The following is a 23,192-nucleotide window of genomic DNA, read 5'->3' as shown; positions in this document are numbered from 1 at the left end:
TGTGTGAATATTAAGTTGCCAGTTTTCTAAATGAGTGATTCATGGTAGACATGATCACTCAGGCTAGGGCTCCCTCTACGAAGCGCCTGTATGCCTTGAAGTGGTATCTTTTCGCTAAGTTGTGTTCTTCCCGATGAGAAGACACCCAGAGATGTGCAGTTGGATCAGTGCTTTCCTTCCTGCAGGAGAGATTGGAGGGACGGCTGTCCCCCTACTCCTTGAAGGTGTATGTAGCTGCTACAGCAGCACACCACGACACAGTGGACGGTAAGACCTTAGTGAAGCATGACCTGATCATCAGGTTCCTGAGAGGTGCCAGGAGGTTGAATCCCTCCAGACCGTGCCTCATTCCCTCATGGGACCTCTCTGTAGTCCTTCAGAGCCCTCTTCGTGCCTGAAGTTCAGTCTGGGCTACTCTCGCGTGATCCTGAGACCCCGACTGGGCTTTGTGCCCAAGGTTCCCACGACCCCATTCAGGGATCAGGTGGTGAGCCTGCAAGCACTGCCCCAGGAGGTGCCAGACTCAGCCTTGACGTTGCTGTGTCCGGTGCACACTTCATGAATCTATTTGGATCGCACACAGAGCTTTAGAGTCAGGTGGACAGCGGAAGGGAAGCGCAGTCTCCAAGCAGAGGATCGGCCACTGGATCATTGACGCCATAGCTATGGCATACCACGCCCAGCATGTGCCACCCCCGCAGGGCTACGAGCCCATTCTACCAGGAGTGTGGCGGCCTCCTGAGCCCTGACCAGTGGCGCCTCTCTAACAGATATTTGCAGAGAAGCGGGCTGGGCTACACCCAAGACCTTTGCATGGTTCTATAATATCTGGGTTCAGCCGGGTTCGTCCTGTGTCTTAGCAGGAACAAACAGGTAAGTCCGGGACAGTTGGCCGGGTGTATTGCTTGCGCTAGCGCCTTTCACCTCCACTGAGCTGAAGACGTGCGCTGTTGAATCCCAGTTGTGTTCACAAGATGTGTTCCCTGGATGACTTCTTCCTAGCCCTGTGGCAGACGAGTTTGCAGAGAAACTCGCTGGCGGCTCAGTACACGTGCTAAATAAGCCCTGTACTGGGGTAGGTGCTCCGCATGTGCTGGTTCCCCGTAGGTAACCCCATGCGACTTATATCTTCTGCTAAATCGTTTCCCTGTTGGTAAACTGCATCTTCCTAGGCCAGAGGGCCCTCTGCCCCAGTCACCATGTTTGTAGAAACTCCTCCCCCGTTGGGTAGGTAGTACCATGGGACTTCTCCACATGACTCACTTCTGACGAAAAAGAGTCAGCATGACCATATAACATATTTCCACTCAAAATACCACCCCGGGTGGGGTGTGGTCTGGTCTCCATGGTGTCCCCTTGGGGAAACTTTTACAACGCCCCAGCCCACCTTGGAGGCGTCGGACTTAACCATGACGCGCCTGGAGACCTTTTCTACGGGAACACCTGCCCATAGAAAAGAGGTCGGTCCAAGTGCTGAAGAGGTGCCGACAGACCGGCAATATAGCCACGCGGCTCCCAAGAGTGACCCCTAGTGTCACTTCATCGACACAACATCGAGTGAGTGACAGATAGGGAAACATTTTAATCCAAGTAGGTTATACCCTTTAATTCAGTTAATGTCATTTAGAGGTATTTTCAAACAATAATTTTGTCCTCTTTATTGTTAGTAAGCACGTTTAAAACAACCTTTTAAGTCGGGCACAAGCTGAATAGTCAGTTAAGAGCTAATGATTAATCGTTGCAATTATCGCCCGAATAGTTTAAAAATCATGCTAATAATCATTAGATTAGTCGATTATAAAAATAATTGTTAGTTGCAGCCCTAGCTGACACCCCCATGCTTCACAGTTGGGATGGTGTTCTTCAGCTTGCAAGCCTCACCCTTTTTCCTCCAAGCATAACGATGGTCATTAAGGCCAAAAAGTTCAATTTTTGTTTCATTAGACCAGAGGACATTTCTCCAAAATGTTTCTTTGTCCCCATATCCACTTGCAAACTGTGGTCTGGCTTTTTATGGTGGTTTTGGAGCAGTGGTTATGTCGATATAGGACTCGTTTTACTGTGGATATCTAGATACTTGTCTACCTGTTTCCTCTAGCATCTTCACAAGGTCATTTGCTGTTGTTCTGGGATTGATTTTAACTTTTAGCTCTAAGCTATGTTCATCTCTAGGAGACATAATGAGTCTCTTTCCTGAGCAGTATGATAGCTACGTGGTCCCGTGGTGTTTATAGTTGCGTACTTTTGTTTATACAGATGAATGTGGTACATTTAGGCATTTGGAAATTGCTCCCAAGAATACTTCTATATACTTCTGCTTCTCAGCAATTGGTCGGCAACTTGACGAGAGGAAAGAAGGTTGAATTCTGTCTGGAGTTTTAAACGTTCTTTGTAAAGTTCGGGTGAGGGCGAATTAGCATATTGTCTGTCTATGTTCAGAATATGATCAGCAATTTCAGTTTGTTTCTGTTTTAAACACTTATTTTTGTGTGCTGCAAATGATATAATTTCACCCCTCAAATAAGCTTTCAGGGCTTCCCAAATCGTTGCATTGGACACATCCGGTGTTTTATTTATAATCAAAAAAATGTTTTTATGTGTGGAGATATGTGTAAGAAAACTCATGGATCCAATCTCCACTGTCTTCTTGTACACTCGGCATCAGAGAAAGCCAATTGAAGGAGCAGAGGAGCATGATCTGAGATCACAATACTTTCATAACTGCATGACTTAAGGTCTGACATTAATGAATTATCAACAAAAAAATAATCTATTCAGGTGTAAGTGTGGTGAACATGAGAAAAGAATGAGTATTCTCTTCCTGTGGGGTATAAAAACCTATACGGATCAGAGAGGCTATAATCAGCAAGAAATGATTTGATATGGTCAGCAGATCTGCTAAGAGTGGCAGGGTTAGGGGAAGAATGGTCTAATACTGGGTCTAAATAACAATTAAAATCCCCACCAAGAATAAGAGAGTGAGAATTGAGATCAGGTAGTTGAGAATAAAATCTCTTAAAGAATTGTACATCATCAATGTTAGGTGCGTAGACGTTGGCCAAGATGACTGACTTATTGTAAAGTTTGCCTGAAACAATAATAAAACGTCCATTATTATCCGATATAATGTTTGAGGGCTCAAAAGGAATGTTACTATCAATAAGGATAGCTGTGCCCCTAGCCTTACCCCTGAAATTAGAATGGAAAAGTTGTCCACGCCAGCATTTACCTAAACGCCATTGGTCAGAGTCATGCAAGTGGGTTTCTTGAAGAAAAACTATCCCAGCCCTGAGCCGCTTTAGGTGGGTGAAGACTTTACCTCTTTTCACTTGGTGATTTAGCCCCTTGACATTCCAACTAATTAAATTCAGATTGCCCTTCATCTAACTCCGTTATAGTAAGCTGAGAATCAGAAGAGTTGCCACGATGAGAAAAAGAAAGCCACATGAACAGAGTAACAAAATAACGAGGAAAAGAAAAACAAAAAAAAAGAACCTAAAATAACTGAAAATAAAGCAGGTGGTAGCTTATCAGCCACGAACACAGTTAACTCCAACCCACCCCACCCCGAACCCACCCCATATGTTGCTCTGAACAGCAAACCCCAAAAGATCCTTACTAGTCTCACAACAAACATTCCAGGCTTTACTTAAACTTGTAGTGTAATGTATTTTAAATAAAATACTAGCTCCCACATAGATCTTGTACAATGCACACTATAGCAGCCTAGTAACATAATGAACAATCATATATATATATATATATATATATATATATATATATATATATATATATATATATATACACACCCAGCAAACAATCAAAATGACGACAAATCTAACAGAAATAGTCATCCAGCATTTTCAGATACCAACAGAAGAAGCCGTGAATTAGTCAAGCTGTCAAAATGATAAACAAAACAAACAAAAATTGTCACGCTCATCCAGCCGATTTCAAATACTAATAACCAATAAAAGCGTGAATTAGGCAGACAGTCAAAATGACAATAATAATAATAATTAAATTATCACACTCATCCAGCTAATTTGAAAAAAAGATAGAAATAAATAAACAGGCGTGGATTAGACAATGCAAGCTACAAAAACAAAGAAAAGAAAAAGTGTCGTCACCCAGCTGATTTTCTCATTTTAAAGGGCGAGGAGAGAGAGGGAAAAAAGCGTGAGGTAACATCAGTCTGAGAAATTGGCTGGGGCTAAGAATAGAACATTTGTCCACAGTTGTATACTCACAACCAAACGCATTTACTATGTACTCCCATCCAAAGTAGAGATGAAGCTGGATGCTTCAGAAACAGACCGCAACCACCTCCTCTCCCCGCTCTGGAGAGTGATGCGCAGCTTCGTAGGGAAGAGGAGGGAGGGTCGGAGACCGCGCTGATAGAGCTCAGCCATAACCCCCTTGAATTCAGCCCGCTGCTTCAAAACTTCTGCGCTGTAGTCCTCATAAAACCGAAGCTTGTGGCCATGGTATTCCAGCTCGCCTTGTTTACGTGCCTCTCTCATTATCAAGTCTTTAATCTGGTAACGGTGAAAGCGAATGATGACGGGACGCGGTCTCTCGCGCGGGCCAGGTTTGGGTGCCAAAGTGCGATGAGCTCTGTCCAGCTCCGGGGGAGAAGGGAGAACTTGATAACCAAAAACCTCGACGAGAAGCTGAGAGAAAAAGGCAGTGGCGCGCGCGCCCTCAACTGACCCTGGTAAGCCCACAATACGAACGTTCTGTCTCCGACTTCTCCCCTCCAAATCCGATAGTTTAGACTTCAGCGACTTGTTATCTTCCTGCAGTAAGGAGCACGTAGCTTCAAGTTTCTCCAGGCGTCCGCAGACAACTTCCACGTTCGACTCAAGATCGGTTATACGTTGTCCCTGTCCTGAGACCACAGCTTGGATCTTGTCTAGCTTAGTGTCCATGATTGCGAACGATGACTTGAACTCGGCGGCTATGGCTGCTCTGTGCTGCTCAAGCAAAGTCAAAATGGATGTAGCCGATAGGCTAACATTAGCGTCACTGCTAACGCTGTCCGAGGACGTCTCTGACTCTGCCAAGTCACTTTTTGCGTTTTTCATGGGTCTGGGCATTATTCCGAACGTAGTATTGGTGATATCAGCAATATATGTACAGCTAATTGATGAAAGTAGGGTTTAAACAGGAAAGACAGAAAAAAGTTAGTGGGAGCTAGAAAACGAACACTCCTACTCCATGCTGGGTAACCCGGAAGTCGTGGATTATTATTTTTAAATAACTTACCCAACACTGCTCCGGAGTAACTGAAATTCTACCACTAAAAGACAACTTTACTTTTAGAATCATTTTGACCTTTGAGGATTTTCCCAGATGTCCCCAAAGGAAGGTTTTGTCAGATTGTCACAGTTTTGTCCCCAAAGAACAGCTAAGTACCCCCCCCCACCACCACCACCACACACACACACACAGCAGCTGCCATTGCTCCTCTTCCGTCGTGTGCTCCGACAGACCCTACAACTACAAACATTATAGTCCTTAAAACAACACAAGCACTGGCCTCTGAGCATGTCTGTGTGTGTGTGAGTGTCATTTAAGGAGGATGTGAGAGTCCAGCGGTCATGCTTCGTCAGGGACAGACAATGTGCATTTGTTACTTAAGCACTGTTGTTAATGAAGCACTCCCCGTGCACACACACACAGATGTACAATAAAAATTAGGTTTCATACCAACACTTTTCACATTCTCTGTTATAGTGTGTGATTTTGTGAGCATGTGCTTGACTTTTGTGTAATGTTTGTGGAGATAAGGTTTTAAGTTGCAAATTAAATCCCTGTTAAAGTTTACATATTTTATATCCATCTTAACATTTGCGCTGAAATTGGACATATAACAGCATATAACATAAACAGCAGAACCAACACACACACACATGCACACTGACAAACACCCACAACACCGTGAAATGCTATCAATGACAGAACAAAAGCCACTTCACACACACTTCAGAAAGGAACAGGTCTGTTGTGGAAATACCGGCTGAGACAGAGGGTGATGTGTGTGTGTGTGTGTGTGTGTGTGTGTGTGTGTGTGTCTGCATGAGTCCTCTCTTGCTGTTCAACATATTGAAACTCTGACAGAGTTAATCTCCTCACTGTCAACTCCTATTATAACACCACTGATCATGACATACACACAATGCATAACTCAAACACACAAACACAGTACACACTCATAAATGCAGACAGTCAAAGGAATGAAAAATAACACAACTCAAAGAATAATTAATATTGCTTTGGATAACTAAACATGCACATGAGCACATTCTCAATGCCCTCAAACTCAGTAACAGTCACACAAGCATCAGTAACGAAAATATGCAACTTTGATCACCAATTGAGACAGACATGATCTCTTAACAGGTCAAAGGTCATGTTTTTATTTCAGTATCATCGCAACAGTTGCATTCCTGTTTGAAGACCTAAACAACTGCTAGACATCTACGGGTGTAGCAACAACTAAAACACTTTTGAAAATATCTGCAATTGTTAAGAGTCGTGCCTCAGTGGTTTGTGCATGCTGGAGCTGTGATGCTCACGGGTAGGATTGGGGAGTAAGGGAATTCATGTAATGGGATTACTTATTTAAAATACATTACACTACAAGTTTAAGTTGTTGCTAATCAGAATACAGTTACACTTCAAATGTATTTGGATTACTGAAGGAATTACTTAGCATTTGATAGTCCTTTGTTCCATTTAATATTTAGTCTATTAAGTTGGAAAACATTTATCCATATATATGATGTGTTCCAAAGAACATTTAAACAGCGGTGAAACACTTTCTTAAGATGTGTTACATTCATACGAGCAGACGGAGAAGTATGTTTGGAGCAGCAGAAATAGAAATAAACCTTGTGTTAATTGTCTTGAGAACATTTAGCTTTATTATAAGCTAAAATGTCATTTCTAGCCATATTACCTGCACCTGATACGAGGCATGATCATATTTTTTTCTTTCAAGAAAATCCACGTTAGATCATAATTTTTCTGTAATTAGACCTTTGCCAAAAAACAATCCAAAAACTCTCATCAAGAATACTATTTTTCCCTAATATGTAGACATATCTAAAAATCTTTAAAACACGATACATTTTTAATATGTTTATTTTGTCTTACTGTACTGGCAATTTTTTTCATTTGTTATTAAATTGTTATTTATAGTCAAAACGAGTCAAAAAATCAATCAGTGCTGAAGTAATCCAAAATATTTAGATTATGTCACTGACCTTGAGTAATATATGTTACTCAAGACATACATGAGTAATATATATGTAATGTTATGACGTTAATATAATTTAAAAAAATATTAAATTTTACAGCATTTATTTTGTAATCTGTAGTGAAATACATTTAAAAAGTAACCCTCACAATCATGTTCACAGGGATGTTGGTTCGATCATGGCTTGTGTCCCAATCTTACTCCCCTTCTCTCCACTTTCCTGTCATTCTCTATGATCTTGTTTAACAAACAAATTGTCCATAATATTAAATAAAAGATTTTTTCAGGAGGTACATTAATTATTCTCAGACTTCTCAAAAACCCAAGCCTCACACCCCATAAAGAACAAGTTTCAACTCACAAACCCACTACAGAAGTAGTAGAACTATTTAGAAGCTAGAAAATTACATTGTATTTATGAGGGTTCTAAACCAGCAGTTTGCTTTGGATTTTTACATTATAAAGAGCATTCATGAGCTGCCCAGAATGTTTAACTGCTGCTTGCAGACAGTTATGTGTGCAAAGAAGTTGCTGATTAAGACTAATTGTACACCACAGAGTGTTGGGTAAATGAACAAACATATACACACACACACACACACACATACATAAGCAAGGTACTTCAGTAGCATATTTGAGCTAATGAGAGACAGATTTCCCATTAACCCCTCATCTCTTCACGAAGCACTGGAATATGGCCAAAACACACACACACACACATACATACATGCATACACACACATACATACATCATGGACTCCCTCCCTCTCACTTTGTTCTTAAAGAATCCAAAAGCCAAAATAAATGTACATAATTTGCACTCATTCATCACAAAATATTTTCTAAATAACTATATTGTATGCTTAATAAGCAGGCTTCTGCAAATAACTTAAATATAAATGTAGAATAATTATACCTGACTAAATCATTTGAAAAGACAAATTTGATGACATAACTGGAAAGTGAAGTGAGTCCTAATTTGTTTTGTTTATGTGTGTGTTTCAGTTTCATTGGGTGTTTAGTTTGACACATGAAGGGAGTGAGATATAACCTGAAATCTCTGCTTCAATGTGATAATTGCCCCAGTGATTAGCTACTTTATTCTTCTCTCTGTCTGTCTTATGTAGTTGCTCTCTCTCTCTCTCTCTCTGTTCCCAGCAGACTACACTTCTCTTTTCTTCCCTCAAGGCAGAGGAAGGGAGGGGAGGGGTGTCACTTTTACATTTTTCTCAGTTTAAATTATAGCTGTGAACCATGCAGATTTATACATCCAAAAGCAGCCGTAAGTCTGTGCTTGAGCGAGTATGTAAAGTTGTGTCTGGAGGTATTTACATTTACATAATTATGTCAACAAAATAAATCAGTAAAGCTCCTGTTCTAACAAATGCTCTTTCCAAAAGAAAACGCAACAGTAGCTTCAGCATTCAGTAAACTTTGCATTTCGCTGATATAAATATCAGAGTGCTGATGGGTGGAGAACACAGACAGAGTTTTTCTCATTTTACAGACCTTCAATTATATTTTGCATTCAGTCTGAGAAATGTCCATCCATAAACACAAATGGCACATTATTACGGGTAGGAAAGCAGTGTGTTTTTGTGAGTGTGTTTGTGATGGCCTTACTGCTGAGAGTCTGGTAAGAGGTTTAAAGGGTGACTTAGTGGCAGATGCTCCCATATGTCCGTTGCAGAGACAGAGTACAAAGTGTGTGTTTGCCCGAGGCCCATATGTCTTAGGTACTTACGATAAGCTTTACGTTCACGTTCATTGACCAATTCAGCCTCAAAACGAAGTATTCAGTTAGTATGTGTTTTAACGAGATGAAGTGCAATGAGATCAAGCGTGAGAGATATGAGTCTGTGTCTCTCTAAAACACATTCACACACAATTCTGACACTTTTTTCTCTACTTCACACACTCTTTCAAACTCTCATTCTCACAGTGAACTGTGAGGGTCTCTGAGAACTGAGAACCACACACACATGCTTGTGCACAGGTGAATACACATACTCTGCAAGATAAGCAAATAAACATTACATACTTTAAAAAAAATTTAAAAACATGCCGCAACTTGGTAAAGCAGACCAGGCCAGTTTGTGCATTTGCTGCGCCGTGGAGTTTAGATCTACTTGAATGAGTACAATGATCCAAACGCAACTTGACAATTCAGAACGGCTCCAGTTTCAGATCTCAAATTTGTATCTAAAGAAAGCTAAAGTCCCACAAAATCTCTCACAGGACTCTAAGCTCAAATGCAGATGATTTTTTAAGTTCTCTGAATGGGTTCAGCTGCAATAGGCAATACATTTCACACACACAAACTCACACACAATAAATTCTACAGAAATCTGTAATGTATTTAATGTTTCTATACTGTGTCCCTTGAAGGTCAAATTACTGTGCATGAATCAAAATGTTTCTAGAGTTATAAAATGCCTATAACAAATAATATAATAATAAAATAATATGCACTATATAATTTAATAACACTTAATATTAATTTTAAAAAGTAATTAAAACATAATTATTAACAGATATAAATAAACTTGGAAATACAGTACAGTAATTCAAGCTTCATGACCTTTTGGCATTTTGAATGTACATGCAATCTGTTAAGGATTTATGCAAAAATATTGTTTCATTTTTCAAATTAAAGTAATTATATAATGTTATCTAATTTATAAACATGTAATTATGTTTACAATATTTCTTTGTTTTTAATGTCTCTTATCTTACTAATGTTTTTAGTTTGCGCTTGTAAAAATATTTCGATTCTACTTTACGTTGCGATTATAATTTCTAAATGTCCCATTTTTGTTTTCACATGCTAAAGTTTGAGAGTTTTTTTTTACTCCTCTTTTAGGAGCCCAACTGAGAGACTCCTTAATTAAAATATTTCCTCCGACTTTAACCAAGATAAAAAACACATGTGCACTATTCCTGTCCCTCTGATTACCCTCATCATAACTCAGTGGATGTAAATCTCTGGAGCTGCCAACCTAGACAATGTTGTTGTTGCATGAATCCATGATGGGAAGTCTAGTTGTCAAAAAGCTGCTAAGGTAAGTTTTGAGACACAGCCAATTATCTGGCACTACACACACTCAAAAAGGCCAAAAACTGTGCCAAATAAGGCAAACCATAATGTTTGTCAAATTACATATTAAAACTAAAATAAGATGCAACATATTGATTTAAATGTCTGTTCAAGTTAAAGGCCAGTATCAAAACTTTTTTAAAGCAAAACAACAAACTTGACTTATTGTTCTGTTGAGCCTAGCTCCAGTGGCGTCTTGAGCCATTATTTAGGTTAAGTAAACATGCTGGACGCTCCCATGAACGTTTTATGAGCAGCAATCAGGAAGAAACCCCTGCTTAAAAACCTATCAACTCTCTCTCTCTCTCTCTCTCTCTCTCTCTCTCTCTCTACTGACGCGCTACGATGCAACTCTGATTTGATCAATCTGACAGACGTAAATAGACACAAGGCCGCCGGGATTTGCAGGCCAGTAGCGGGAAGTCAGCTCGCCTCTCCTGGGAGAAGTAGAAAGGACGTGCACGCCGCAGAGGGCGAGTTGCGTGCAAACATTAAGAAAAACACGAGGAGAATCATATCTCTGACTATTTTTAAGTTTGAAAGTCTGTTTCGGAGGAATAAAGCCCAGTGTGAATTAAACTATTTATCCGAACTAGTTAAGAAAGGCAAGCAGTTCTTAAATTACGCAATTACGTATGAACATTTAACGAAGTTGTGCTAGCGTGAAATTGTTCGACTAACAGCACACCATCGGATTTTGTGTTAATATCTCCCGCTTTTTCGGCTCGAGTTCAAGCCCAGTATGGACACGAGCATCGTTCGGTAGCGCGAGATCAGCGCGAGGTTCATGTCATCATACACCGGAGCCGTGACACGAGTAAAGGAGATTGTCAGCCCTGTTACACTACGCTTGTGTTTTCAAAACTACAAGTTTGTTGTTTTATTAACAAGATAACCTGAGCTAGCAATATTAATATTCTGCAACTGTCCATTTCGTGGGGATATTTGGGAAATTTCCACACGAGCACTTACTTGGAATTTTGTGAATTCCACACGACAGACTCCAGTGATTTGGCTGCGGGTAACGTGTATCTGCACATGACTGTCAGAATCCAGAGGTAATATTTCCACGAGCCGTCGCTTCCAGCCATCTTCTATGGTACTCGGGGAGACCCAAACCTACTAACCCGCGAGAAAATAAGATCCGTTCGGTCGACTGTACTCCTGGTTTCCGTTCCACATTCAATATAGTGGCGTGTAGGTAAGGTGTCCTAGCGGAGGGGCTCCATGGCTCATCGTAAAATTCTATCTCCAATTTTTCTAGCGTTGCCTGGAGGAAAAATGTGTCGCGCAATGTTGCACAGACGGCTTCTGGGCCAACGTGTGTCTGTGTTACCAAAATAGTTGCTACCTTTCACTTAGGTAGGCTACACTGTAGCGCGAGCCTGTTTTATTGTATTCATCTATTGGTAAAGTTTCTAATTCTGACCTTACAAAAGGTCAAATCACGCCTGATAGAGGCTGAGTGACACACACACAGGTATAACGAGTGTCTGTCTGTTCGCGTTTAAGGCCGTCGATCCCGCTTTGGGGTTCGGGCTGGTTAACAAACCCGGTCGTGATCATGTGTCAAATTTAAAATTAAGACTCCACACAGTTCACAGAGACGTGCTTGAATCCAGATATTTTTGTGGTGACCTAACAGTTTTTGTCCGAAATTTACCGACCTATATCCATTTTCACAAGTGTCCAGGAACAACGCTGAACTTTCAGTCGTGGGACAGCCCGAAATATACGTCCAATGCCATTTGCGTGTCTTCCCGAAAAGATAAATAAAGAGTTAACTCCGAGATGTGAAGCTCCTTTAGATTGTTTGAGTTGGCTGGAGTGATTTGCTCAGTCGTTCCAGTGCATGCTTCGGAGGCGGGTGATCAGCTACTGTCCGCTCCTGATTCTCGTGCCAAAAGGTGCAAACACTTTCATCCCAAATATATAAACAGATGGGAAACTCCAGCAGTTCGGCGCTTATTCAGGGAGTAAATGAAGTGTCTTCCAGACTTGATGTAATCTGAAGTTGATCGGCGCTCGACTGTGGATCCGGTAATACCACAGTCAGTCCCTCACACCGTTCACGGCGCAATGACTCCCGATCCATCACCTCCACTCCCACCGAGCTGCTAAACCCCGCCCTGTTTCGAAACAGACCAATCACGGTGCGCATTTAGAGTGACGTATCAACATGGCGTACATCTTTGTACAGACACGGCAAGTTTCGGAGAAGTCAGAGAGTCCTGACACTAATAAACTTACACAAAAAATGTTGCCTATAGCGAGTTTATTATTCTCCTAAACATAAAACATTTGAGCTTGTTTTGCAGACAAATTATGAGTATTTTTAAGGACAACGTCTATCGAACCTGCCTATTGCTACGTTCGTGTATTTTTATTTTCTCGTATTCACTTTGTACATTTTCAAATGAAATTACTTTATAAATAAATTATTTTGACAGAGAACTTCATCGGAAAACCATAATTGTAAAAGCTTATTTTTAATGAGTTTGAATTCATAACGGATAACGGCAGAAAACACTGGTTCTCACAGTATAAACGTTTAATAACAGATTTAGGATAATTATCCCAAAGGCATCAAATAGTGTGCCACTAATGATATTTGATGGTCAAACAAAGATAAAGACGCTTTGGCAATATTGTATGTACTACAGTCATGCCAACACAGCTCACGGAATTTAATTGATAACGGTAGGCTAATCCTTTCAGTAGTCAACGCCGCCCCCTATTGGCTATTCAATTCAGTCTGAAAAAGAGTCATTCTTTATTTTATTAGAACGCTACATTTCAAATAAACTGCTGGACAAATGGTGACACACGTTAGAATATACTCACAAATATATTTCGAGTCAGTATAACGCTGAGTTTGTTTATTGATTATTTGTGTGTGTGTGTGTGGGGGGGGGTTCTTCAAAGGGCCACATGTCTTCAGGAGGGTTCCTCCACCATGTTTTGATGACATGTGTATGGTTCAAGCTTTTACTCTTGAGGTCTTGTGTGTGAAATGCCAGCTTGTTCATTACCCACATTTAAAGGAATATTCCGGGTTAATACAAGTTAAGCTCAGTAGACAGCATTTGTGGCATATCCTATCCACATCCTTTTCTTTAAAAAAAATTTAATAAATCGAGGTACAGTGAACCACTTACAATGGAAGTGAATAGGGCCAATTTTTTTTTAAAGTTTTAAGGCAGAAATGTGAAGCTAATCATTTTATTAAAGCACTTACATTCTTTCTTTTGTTAGAAATTGTGTGTCATTTGAGCTATAAAGTTTTTTAAATTGACATTTTTACAGTCATTTTAGGGTTTTTTGAGATTACATCATCATACAACTAAATTGTAAAATTGACTATAACTTTACATAGAAAAGTTTAGTAAGTGATTTTATCTCACTAAAATCATCAACACTCAAATTGTTTATGTCTTGTGGATATACTTTTGAAACAGTGAGTATTTTAATGTTTAAAGATTGGCCCCCATTCACTTCCATTGAAAGTGCCTCACTGGAACCCAGATTTAGTCTGGATGGCCAACCACACATTTAGAAATTATATATGGAGACATTTGATCTGTTTAAGATGAATATCGTCGGCTCTGGCAGAAAGAGCAGTGTCTGTTGTGAAACAGATGAAGTTATGGTGGTCTTGTTAGTGTGTAAAGTGTGCTATCAGAGGCACGGTTTTGTATCTGTTTGTTTTAAGGTCCCCTTGCATGAACAAATACCTGACCTTTTCATATTACACCAGTACTCATTGCTAAATATAGTCTTTTACCTCAAATTAAGTATTACTGAGACCTTTCAGCCAGTTTTGTTTTTATTTCTACTTGGTAAAATTTTAAAGCAATCTTAAGTTTAGTAGGGTTAGACTGAAATGAAAGGATTTGTTGCAACAAGCACAGAGAGACCAAAACCACATGCACACATCCCCAAGTTGTAATTACGAGTGCATTTGTCAACAGTTATTCACTAATATGTCCACACTGAGGCTTACACACAGCTACTAATAAACCCCCAAAGCACACACAGACACACATGTTCACACATATGCACTCAACTGTGTGCATTTTGAACTTGTGTACCAATGGTAGAGAGTAGAATGGTATGGAATATGTTTTAATATTTGTTTATTTTTCAATGTATTGAATATTCAATGTTTTTGAGATTGAGATGTGTGGCAGGGCGGAGGGCGGGGCCGGGTCGTGATCCTACACATCCGGTCCCGTATTAGGCTAATGAAGCCTCTGAGAGGGATAAGGGTCGACTGCAGAGGATCGTGCAGGAGAGAGAGATCGTTTACGGACATGTCCGTCATATGTGTGTGTTTGTCTTTTGTTTGAGTTTTATATTAAACCATTATTTATATTGACAAGCCGGTTCTCGCCTCCTCCTTTCCATTGACTGCTTTAAAGTCAGTTTTTTTTTTGTAGTCAAATAACTTTGTCTTTAAAAGTATTAATTTTCATTGTCATTTACAGTTGAAGCAATCTTCTGAAGCGATCCAATCGGTTTTGGGTGAGAACAGACCAAAATGTAACTCAATTTTCACTATAAATCTTGACATCAGCAGTCTCCTTGGTGATCATGATTTCAAGCTCAATTACACTCTGCACATGTGTCAGTCACAAGGAAGTGAAATCGAGCTTGATATCATGATCTCATCCAGAGATTGCAATGGCAAGATGTAAAGTCAATAAGGAGTTACATTTTGGTCTGTTCTCACTCAAATTCGATTAGATTGCTTCAGAAGACATGGATTAAACCACTGGAGTCTTATGGATTACTCTTATGCTGCCTTTATTGGCTTTTTGTAGCTTCAGAGCTTTGGTCACATTCACTTGCATTTTATGGACCTACAGAGCTGAGATTTCCTTCTAAAAAAAACTTTGTGTTCTGCAGAATAAAGAAAGTCATACACATCTGGGATGGCATTAGGGTGAATAAATGATGAGAGAATTTAAATTTTTTGGGTGAACTATGCCTTTAAATTAAGTTGGCGTGTATATATCTGTTTGTGCTTGAAAGTGCATGTGTTGGTGCATGTGTAAGTGGGCGAGGGCCGTATATTATGTAATGTTGAATTTGGATTTGGTCCAAAATACAGTAGATAAAATAAGCAATATTCTGGAATAGAGTCACTAGAGTAGGTGAATGTGTATGTGTCATGGGGAGGTGGAATGAAATTAATGGAGGAACTCAGGAGGGTGTCGATGGAATATTCAAGCAGATAATAGACCAATTTCACACACACCCCCACCACAGCAAACTTATTTCTCTCTCTTATTCTCTCTCTCTCTCTCTCCCACACACAGTCAGTAGGGAATCATGAATGACAATCCAACACTGCCCTGCCCAGAAAGCCCCCGAAAGGCCCAGCTCGACACACACTCGGCAGAGTTACAAAATCAGAATCGGAATCACTGTTTTTTGCCACTGCAGGGGTGCAGCAGAATTTGCTTGGGTTATCAGCACAGAGCAATGCAACAATACAGTGCAAACAGCAGGAACAGTACAGTCCGACAAAAACAGTAAGAACTGGAAATGTTATAAATAAAATGTAAAGTAAAAAGAAAACTATATTTTATATATGTATATATATATATATATATATATATATATATATATATATATATATATATATATATATATATATATATATATATTAACTACAAATATATACTGTATTTTGTAAAGATTATAATGTTAAATCTATAATTATTAATAGTCATAAAATATATCTTTATAGTTTACGTGTGTATGTGTATAGTGTGTATATATATATATATATATATGTATATATATATATATATATATATATATATATATATATATATAAAATATGTATTATGTACTGTAATTATATACAATATCATAAACATAAAATATAGTTTCTTTTGTTTATTTCTCCAAATATATGAACATAAATATGTAAAAATGAAAACACAGATAAAACAAAATTGCTTTTGGCATAAATAGATACACACCTACACTCTTGCATATGCACAGTACGTTTAAAAAGCACTTTTAAACAGTGTTCAAAAACCGACACACCTACACACACTTCGACCAGTCACTTCATGAGTATGCGTATCTGGGAACACCACCATAGGCAGATGATCTGGTTGTCACGGTGAGCAATGGACTCTGAAAACTTGTGTGTGTCTCAGTGTGTATGAATAAGTGTGTGTGTGAGTATGTGCCTGCGTGTCTGAACCGGTAAACTCGGCATGAAATTGTGGTGGCGACTGTGACGGATCTTCATTTCCACTCTGACAGTGGTGCTCACACACACACACATTACTGCCTTTGTTCTTATCCAGGTTGGAGAGAGAGAGAGAATATGTGTGTGTGTGTGTGTGTGTGTGTGTGTCTGTCTGTCTGTCTGTCTGTCTGTCTGCTTTTATGTAACAAATACTAAATAAAATACATGTTAAGTGTCCTTAATGATTATTTAAGCAACCCCTTATGTTAGGCAAATGGATCTAGTAATGATTTAATGTCATTGTACAAGTGCCCATGTCTCCTTCCTGACTCTTAAATAATGTATTTCTAATGGACTCCACTTACATACTCTACTTAACATGACAGGATTATGATCAATCACTGATCAATAAACTTTAACCTCTTGCGTGTAGGTTACTCTTAACCACAGATCTGCATACAGTTTAGACTCAGAGCTGGCTTCTGGTGAGATGTTTTTCATCTGAACAGGAAGATATTTGGTGAATTGTGTCATGGCTAAACTCACACGCAGGTCTTCCAGTCATTTTCTCCAGTCTCTATTTTCTCTAGAATAATTAGCTTTATTTATGATTTCCTTTTAAATGTTCTCAGTAAAGAAACCTCTCAAGAAAAAACATCAGGTTTTGGTGCACTGTAAACCAATACAAGTTATAGAACTCAAACAAATTGAGGCAGTCGGTTACATCAAATTCATAATGTTAATAAACTCACAATTTAAAGATTTTATACAGTTTAATTTAACATTCATTCCCCATTTTTCATTAAAAGTGTGAAATACCCATTAAATACATTTATTCACACAAAATTTACATGTTCCCTGTTATTTAACTGATAATAAGTGTTACTGACAAAAAGGCATTCTCCTTCAAATTAAGTTAAACATCATGTTTTTATATATGAAAATATTTTACTTATAAAGTTCTTTATTTGTCGCTGCATTTGCAATACAAGATATTAAGTTAATGCTGGATTCATAATAATTAAGAAACTCAATAAATAATTTAAAGTGTGAAAATGAAGCTGTAAACTTAAAAGTAAAAAACATTTTTGCTGCTTGTTCAGTTTACTTCATTAAAATGAAAGCATACAATATTTCACTTAGTGAAAAATATTTACTGTAGAAATGTAGTATACTAGTTTACTTATTTAGGAAAAAGAATGCAAAAATGCTACTTTAAAATTGTTTAAATTGGTCAACAGGTAAGTAACCTTAAAATGTTCAGTAAGAAATTATAATATATTTAATAAGACAATACATGCCATTTTACAGTAAAATATATATATATAAAAAAAAGTTATGCAAATGTAAATGTAAAAGTACTAATGGTAAAAATGTATGTTATGTCTAACAAGACATTACATTTTTAGACATTACAGTTTTAAATGCTGATCTTCTGTAAAGCTGCTTTGAAACGATGTGTGTTGTGAAAGGCGCTATACTGATGAAATTGAATTGACTTGACTTAACAAGAGAATATGTGTACTTTTACGGTATACTTTGTTAAAATCACGGTGAAAAACAATAATTGGGCATTTACAGAATTTTAGCGTCACATGTGTTACCAGGATGGTGTTTTGTGTTTGAGTCAGTAACACTGTGCACTGTCTATGCATGCGTACTAATTTAATTATTGTTCCTGGAATGGTCACTCATGAAGAAATGTAAGTCATCATGTGGCCTTTAGTAGTTACAGTGTTTAACATTATAGACAAAAAATAAATAAATAAAAAAGCAGATAAAGTGAAAAACAGATATATGTAGTTCCAGAAGGCTCATATTTGAAGTTTTTAACATTTAATAATATAAACGGTAGTGAACTGTGAATTTACAGTATTTTACAGTGGACTTTTTTACCAGCATGCTTTGCATGAGACTTGATGGGGAGAGTAAATGTTCAAATTAAGAGCAATTTTATTTGTTTTGGTGCAAGATGAATAAAGGGGTAGATTTGCAAGTATTTAATATTCTGTTATGTTGAGATTTAAAAGAGTTTCTGTAATGTTGGAGTTTTGGGGGTTACCACTGTGGTGTAGAGTCGAGCTTGATCTTAAAACGTCCTGAAATGAAAAGTTTATAAGTTTAAGTCTAAATGAGTTTGAAATGCATGGTGGAGTAAACATACCTAAACTCTTAGGGTTAAAAAAAATGAAATAAATGTGTTGGCGAGGTACAATTATTACAGTGAAAATATGTTGATGTTGTTTTTTAATCGGTGGTCTAACAATGTTATTTCTATTTATTTTATGACTATTTCAAAACGTGTTTTTTTAATTAATAGTCTGCAAATTGTTTAGACAAACAGTCAAAACAAATAATTTAATTTTATACTTGAAACATGTTCTTTTATATTATATTATATTTGTCTTTTCAACATAGTGTTAACACGCTATTTGAAATTACTATTAAAAACATGTTACTTTAGTTTATGGTTGAAAAACCTATTTCATTTTGCAGTCTAAACATTTTAATTCACTTCACAGTCTAAAACTGTTATTTTAGTTTATGGTAAGCGTTTGGCAGCCATTGCTGCCATGCATTTACTGTTAATTTACATTGCAGCTATAGTCTGTGATAATTTTTCTGTGTAGTAATACTTTCTAGATTTTAATTACAAATAACATGCATGTTAATTACTCAACTGTATATATTGAGTAAGCTAACTCATACATTTTGATTTACTTAAATGTAACTATTTGGCTGACACACAAAGACACATTATATAACACTTAATTTTAACATTCACTCTCCCTGTCGAGTACCATGAAAAGCATTCTGGGAAATAAAAATCCTCACCCAGTTTCAGTTAAATTTAAGTTCCTGTAAATGTAAGTTCATTAAATTCAAAACATTAATTAATTCAGGTTACTTAAAATGTGTCAGTTTTGTGAACTCAATAGAAAGAGAAAGTTCTAAATACTCATCAAGGTTAATTTATTTGAACTAATTTGTATGATTACATTTGTCCCTAATTTATTATTTTATGCATTAGGGTTTACAGTGTGAATGAGAGGATATTTTACGTTATATTAATGCAACAAAAAAGGTATCAGAGAGGAAAATTAACATAAGTTAAATAAGAGAAATTATTAAACAGATTAAATCAGAAGGTTTTAACAACTGTTACATTTAACATTCAACAAATTCTGTTTAATTTCAGTAGCAATTACATAAAAACGGTGTCAATTTAGTATGTTAAAGTTAGAAAATGAACTACAAAATTACTCATGGGCAGCTCTTAATTCCAACATGGTTTCATGACAAACTCGTACAAACCAGAAGAAATAAATATATATTAAAAATATTGCACAAGTTAGCTTGTACAAAATCTTTTACTCACATGGAGACAAAACAATACAGGTATCACATTTTAGATTGCTTCCTATCAAAGAGTTGACAGTGAACAAATTTGATTAATCACTCAATATTGTTTTATTCAATACAAAAGTCAGATAGAAGTCAATAACCTGAAGGTAATACAGTTCCCTCGTGTCATTCCAGACCTGTTTTTACTTTCTTTCGCTTAAGTCATTTTGGTATTACTATAATAAACTATGCAAATTTCATATACCATGTATGGCGATCCCTATATTTCAAGTCAACCACATGCCATAGCTTTAAAAAAAAAAAGAAAAAGGAAAAGCCAAATTTTGAATGATATTGCAAAACCAGAGCTTTTCAATCTCCCACATTCAAATTGATATTGGCCATACAGACAAGAAGCAATGAAGTTTGAGTGAGTGTACAAGTGTGGAGGTGCAGGTTTGAATATATCAGATTTGAAAGCTATCCAATGCCAACAACATTACAGAGCATGAATCGTATGGATTACTTTTATGGTACATTATGCGAGCATGACAGCCCCAGTTCTTATAGGCAGAAATGCAGTGGCCTCTTCTTGACAGATTCCAAATTAAAATCTTTGTTAGGTTTAGGGTTGGGGTACGGATATAGGCTTAGGAATTTAATGATTTGAAATTATGTTTTTGACATGTTGTGTTTTCTCTATGGAAATAAAAGTTGTGCATTTTTGTACAAGCCAACTCTTTTTTCATCTGGTGAAATTCAGCAGGTTGCTTAATTTTCTTGCTTAAATATAATTTTTTAAATATTAAATATTTTTACAAAAATGTAATATTAAAACTGACAGCTTCATAAAGTTCTCTAAACTCAAATTCAAATCTTTGTCTTGCGTTTGTTTTAATACTGAAAGTATTATATATAAATACATAAACTGTTCATACTTGAGTGTAATGTCTAAAGTCAACCAGGTTTAGTATAGAGCTAAAAAGTTTTATGGAGCTGATGAGTTCCAGATGAATTTTTGGAAGTAGCCGATCAAGAAAAAGAATGCATATCTTGAAAGACATTAGTGTGTTGAGAAAGAAACAGGAGATTACAATTGATTAAAATGGATGTTTGTCGTGCAGATTCTGTAGATCTACTGTACTTAAGCTTGATCCTCTGATATCTGTTGTCCTGTTTAGGGACAAAAAATAATAAGAATGAACATGGAAGTTTCACACTTAATGAGAGTGCATGATGAAATGGTCTTCATTGATCATTATAGATCAGTCATTACACACACACACACACACACACACACACACACACACGAACACACACGAACACACACAACAGAGAATGGAACTGCTCTCAACACACACTTATCAAGAACTGCTTTGTTATTTGATCTATTGCTATCTTTCTCTCTCTCTCTCTCTCTCTCTCTCTCTCTCTCTCTCTCTCTCTCTTTCTCTCTCTCTCTCTCTCTCTCTCTCTCTCTCTCCTATCTACCCATTTCTAAGGAGAAAGAAATTGTCAAACAATGTATCAAGTAAAATGCCCGTTTGTAAGATGGTCACAGAATTGTCTCCTCTCTTTCTCTCTGTGTCTGTCTCTGTTTCTTATGTTTCTGTGGTGTTGCCTGCAGCTATAGTCTGTGATAGATAAGATATTATCATGAAAGAATTTTATGTTATTGTAAATGGGTGTGTGTGTATCTGAGGAGTTCTGCAAGAGCCATGTGAATTAAATCATCCCGTCTTTTCACATTATAGATAAATGTGATGGTTTATGTGTGCTTTGCAATGGTTTCAAGCTCACTACATGAGGGTATTTAACAGTGTAAAGGAATATTTTCAATGTGTATGTGCGTGTTTGTGTATAATTTTTAATGAGTATGTCTTTGAGTGCACGTATGATCTTTGCGCATGTGTGTCTGTACAAAAGAATATGTGTGTGAATGTGCGTGTGTCTTTTCTGTAACTTGAGCAGTAACGACTGTCCTGTTTCTTTAGCACCTGTCATTCACTGCTGACCTCACCATACCGGCCATGAACTCTTCAAATGGTTTTTTGTGTATGTGTGTGTATGTGCACATTCTGGTGAAACAAGATGACAGCAAACAAAATTCCCATATCCATAAAAAAGACATAACATCACTCAATCAGCATTTACACGCAACACACATACAATCATGTTTGGAAAGTTCACCACTCAGCGAAAGATTTGGTAAAGTAAAAAAAAACAAACCTGCATCTCTCTTTCAGCAAAACTATGTTTTCAAAAGTCTTTAAAAATATTGAGAATTTCAACATTTGAGTACAAAAATAGTTTATACAATATTTAGTATTGTCTGGGAGACATAGATTCCATAAATTATGAAAGCAGTCTAGTACACAATTGAATCCCATTAAATGTAATTTATGTAAAATATTACTGATGAACATAAGCTTGTAGGTAATCACAGCAGTGCTAATGTAGGGCCATATAGCACGATTGCGAGTATGATTTTGCTTCTAAACAACAGTTCAATGAACAAGTACATTTAAAAAAAAAAAAATAGGAAAAACTGAGTATGGTCATAAAAACGCATTTGTGCATGGAACTACTTTATTACGTGACCAATCAGAATCTGCTGTTGCTGGTTCAAAACAAATGATGCGTCCAAGCCTCCATTGGTAATTCGAAATGTTCACTTCAGAAATAGTATCACGGCTTGTGCTGTTTCTAACAAGTTATTGGATAAACAAGGATAGACAGCTGGATGTGTGTGTGTGTGTGTGTGTGTGTGTGTGTGTGTGTGTGTGTGTGTGTGTGTGTGTGTGTGTGTGAGCGTGTATTTATCACTTTGTGGGGACCAAATGTCCCCATAAGGATAGTAAAACCGAAATTTTTGACCTTGTGGGGACATTTTGTCAGGTCCCCATGAGGAAAACAGCTTATAAATCATACTAAATTATGTTTTTTGAAAATGTAAAAATGCAGAAAGTTTTCTGTGAGGTTTAGGTTTAGGGGTAGGGTTAGGTTTAGGGGATAGAATATAAAGTTTGTACAGTATAAAAAACATTATGTCTATGGGAAGTCCCCATAAAACATGGAAACACAACTGTGTGTGTGTGTGTGTGTGTGTGTGTGAGAGAGAGAGAGCGAGAGAGAGAGCGAGAGAGAGAGAGAGAGAGAGAGAGAGATGGAGCGTGTGCAATCACCTGTTGCCACACCCAATCAGAGATGCTGTCAGCTTTCTGTGGAAAATAGACATCCAAGCGAGGTTATTCCTCGCTATTCCTTCACTGTAG

The 23,192-nt window shown here is 37.5% G+C and overlaps 1 protein-coding gene across 1 annotated transcript in view; it reads right to left on the bottom strand.

Moving 5' to 3' along the window:
• The window catches only part of efnb1 (ephrin-B1), a 75,653-nt gene extending 63,227 nt beyond the window's left edge, over positions 1 to 12,426 (bottom strand). The window contains exon 1 of the mRNA XM_052109425.1: positions 11,334 to 12,426. Coding sequence (XP_051965385.1) covers positions 11,334 to 11,452 — 119 coding nt within the window. The 5' untranslated portion in view covers positions 11,453 to 12,426. The remainder of the gene's footprint in view (positions 1 to 11,333) is intronic.
• Positions 12,427 to 23,192: the final 10,766 nt, after the last annotated feature.

Source organism: Xyrauchen texanus, chromosome 3, assembly GCF_025860055.1.
Source record: "Xyrauchen texanus isolate HMW12.3.18 chromosome 3, RBS_HiC_50CHRs, whole genome shotgun sequence".
Lineage (NCBI taxonomy): Eukaryota > Metazoa > Chordata > Actinopteri > Cypriniformes > Catostomidae > Xyrauchen > Xyrauchen texanus.
This window is presented reverse-complemented; position numbering and strand designations above follow the sequence as displayed.